This window comes from Aplysia californica, unplaced genomic scaffold, assembly GCF_000002075.1.
Source record: "Aplysia californica isolate F4 #8 unplaced genomic scaffold, AplCal3.0 scaffold00488, whole genome shotgun sequence".
Lineage (NCBI taxonomy): Eukaryota > Metazoa > Mollusca > Gastropoda > Aplysiida > Aplysiidae > Aplysia > Aplysia californica.
The window spans coordinates 498,435-502,064 of NW_004797758.1; the positions used below are offsets into that span (position 1 = coordinate 498,435).

Sequence of the window (3,630 nt, forward strand, 5' to 3'; positions counted from 1 at the left end):
ACACACATACACACACACACACACACACACACACACACACACACTGAAAAGTCAAAATAAAATATATGTCGGGGTGTGGAAAGGAGCTGGGCTGGGGAGGGATCTTATAAGACGGACAATTTATCTACTACTTTTCCTCCAACAACCTTGTCATGTTATGCAATGGCATGTAACAATCACACACAGAGACATACATACAGACAGACAGACACTCACACCCACACACTCACATACACTCACACACACACACACACACACACACACACACACACACACACACACACACACAAATGCACGCGCACGCACACACACACGCGCGCGCACGCACACACATACCTAGGACTACTTTAATAGTTAATAATATTACATATTGTCATCATAGTGAAATGAGGCACTCGATAAGATTATGAAATCGAAAAAATCGTCATGAGGCAAACCCTACTTCCGTCAATTGAAAATGTCTCTCCTTTTATTTAAGATTAATGTATTCTTATTATGATGAGATACCTTTTTCCTTCAAACGAGAGACAAAGGAGCAATCTTTAAGATGATAACAATTACTCGATATGCCCGAAAAAAAAACTGATGAGCGCCTGATTCCACATTCCTTTGTTTTAGCGGTTGGTTGGATGGAGGGCACCACTGATAGATCTACATCTTGGTCCTACTTCTTTACTTTCCTTCTGTTGGTTCTGTCTGTCTGTCTTACTTTTTTCAAAGCAATAAATTAAATGACCTTCATTGCGTCGATGTACATCTCATTACACAAACAACCTAACAAATACTTGTGAGTGGTTCGCGGGTGCTCTGGTGTGGTTTGCTTCTTCTTTCCTATCAAACGTCTATCGTCCTTATCTCCCCTTCTTCTTTTTTATGTTTGTTACTCTCTTGTAGCACCTCTAATCTTCTGGTGCTCATATAAAATCTCTACTAAAACTAAACTAACAAATTTTAATCCTTCGTTTTTCTTCCCTGCAGGAGATCGAGTTACATCATCTCTACCAAGATCTACTGGGGTGGAAAGTAAGTAAGCTGTTTAAAGGACTTTTGTTGAGGCTTGTACTCACTTGATGAAGAGGCGATTTGGAGAAGTAGTAGAATGTTGTTTGACGGTGTTCTCTTGATGTTGGTGTGTCCTTTACAATGATTACAGTGTCGTCTTAATGCTACTGTTGTGGTTGATGATGATGATGATGCTGAGGGTGATGATGATGATGATGATGAGTGGGAGGGTAAAGGGAGGGAACCTTATACTTTGATGGGATAGAGCCCAAAATAAATACTTTTTATATTATTATTGTTATTATTATTGCTATTATTATTATTTATTATTATTATTACTAGTTCCATTACCATTATTATTTCGTTTTCAATGTGGTATCTAAAACAATGATTTCTACACTCTTTGCAGGGCGGAGACGGAGAAAGGTCTTTCAAGAAAGCACATTATAGAAGGTAAGTTAAACTACTAAGTGAAAAATATTGAAAGGTCAAAATGAAATATCTGTCTGTCTGGGTGTGGAAAGGTGGTGGGCTGGGACACACACTCATACACTCCCACTCACACACACACAGACACACACACACTCACACACACAAACACACACACACACACAACACAGAGAGAGAGAGAGAGAGAGAGAGAGAGAGAGAGAGAGAGAGAGAGAGAGAGAGAGAGGAGAGAGAGAGAGAGAGAGAGACTAAGAGAGAGAGAGAGAGAAAGAGAGAGCAAAAAAAGGGAGAGAGAGAGAGAGAGATGGAGAAAGAGTGAGAGACTTTCCAGACATCGTTCTTCCGTCCTTTTCTACTCCTTCTCACCACCCATCTCACACTTCATCCCCCTGGAGCCTCTTTCACCTGCACACAATCATTCAGTGCAATCCATTGTTTCCCCTGGGGTCGTATTTGTCTGAAAACTTTCCCTCGTCCCTAGCTCACCTGTGCAGGAATCAATGTTTGAAATGTTCCCCATTGACAGACACATATTTATCAAACTGTAAGCATTTCTCCCGGGTGCTTGAAGGGTTCCGAGTACTTCTCAAGCTTTGGTTTATTGATAGAGGTCGTTGTGTCTTTCCATTTGTCTTCTCTCCTATTCTTTTCCCTTTGTATTTCTTTTCTGTCGTATTTCTTTTTTGTCATGTTATTTTCCCATCGTTGTTCTTTCCTTTTTTAGAATCTCCTCTTTCTTTCCTTTATTAGAATCTTCTCTTTCTTTCCTTTATTAGAATCTCCTCTTTCTTTCCTTTTTTAGAATCTCCTCTTTCTTTCCTTTTTTAGAATCTCCTCTTTCTTTCCTTTATTAGAATCTCCTCTTTCTTTCCTTTTTTAGAATCTCCTCTTTCTTTCCTTTTTTAGAATCTCCTCTTTCTTTCCTTTTCTCTTCCGCTTTTTCCCCCTTTTCTTTCCTTTTGTCGCCATTCATTTCCCCCCCCCCCCGTTTCCTTGCGTGTAATCTTTCATTCTAATGTTTGGAGTTTTTCTCTCATTGATTTATAGGCTTAAGACCAGTTAAAAATAACACTACTTTTTTGTTCTTCTCAGTGGGGCTACATGTTCGGAAGCCCCATTCACAGTTTAGTTTTTCTTATTGGAGACCGATTTGCTTGGGACAATAATATTAATTGTAGGCTACAACTCTTTGATCTGGGAAATGTTTAATAGCAAGTTAGATTAAACGGGGAAGAATATTAGGATAGCAATTATAACGTTAACCGTATAATGTTTTGTGTCTGACCATGATTAATGCAACCGCTAAGGACATTAACATTATACTTTATCTTTAAAAAAAATCAGAAAGAATAAGGGTTAAGGTAAATCGTGGAGACTGCTGTAGTCAGTGTGATCAATTCTTACAAAGAAAAACTTATCACATTTTGAGCATTTGCAAGTTTTTATTTTTTTTCTTCAAATTTTTGGTAAGTGTTTTACGGTGCTCGCAAGTGCATAGGGTCATACGAGCGCGCGGGACACATTAAACGTTTTCAGTTGATAGGAAATGTTGAACTTTGACGGGGTGGCGGCCGAAGCCTACTCTTATCGATTTTAGACCACCAAAGGATATTTCATGTGCACAACGGGACCCCGAGATTTTTCGCCCTTGTCCGAGAAGACTAGCTGTAGATCTTTCCTATTAAAATATCAGGAGTGTTACTGAAAGACAGCAGAAAGAAGGACCCAAGGAGCAGCAGTAGAAAGGCTGCAAAAAGAGTCAGAAGCCCAGGGGAGGAAGCAAATGGGTTGAAGGGGTGAGGTCAGAAAGTGGAGACGAAAGCAGACGACGGGCATTGCTAGAGAGCAGGAAAGACGGTGAAAGGAGACAATTTTGGAGAAGAAAAATTAATTGTTTCCGTCGCTACCCAGATTCGAACCCCGGACCTTTGAATGAGATGTGAACACCTTAACCTTTAGGCCACGAGAGCCCCCCGCCCCCAACCCCCATATGAAAGTTCGATCATTCGTGGATGCGCTCAACTTGTGGGGTTTTTCTGTGGGCTCAAGCAATTCCAAACGGACAGATAAGAGCAGCTGGTTTTTTTTGTTTTGTTTTTGTAAAGTGTTTTACGGCGCTCGCAACTGCATAGGTCATATGAGCGCGCGGGACACACCTAATATTTTCAGTTGGTAGGA

At 40.3% G+C, this 3,630-nt stretch overlaps 1 protein-coding gene across 1 annotated transcript in view; it reads left to right on the top strand.

The window, feature by feature from the left end:
• Window positions 1-3,630, top strand: part of LOC101861756 (voltage-gated potassium channel subunit beta-2) — a gene marked incomplete at its 5' end in the record, with an annotated part of 52,341 nt that overhangs the window by 22,326 nt on the left and 26,385 nt on the right. Inside the window, 2 exon segments of the mRNA XM_013086643.1 lie at window positions 979-1,023; window positions 1,412-1,455. Coding sequence (XP_012942097.1) covers window positions 979-1,023; window positions 1,412-1,455 — 89 coding nt within the window.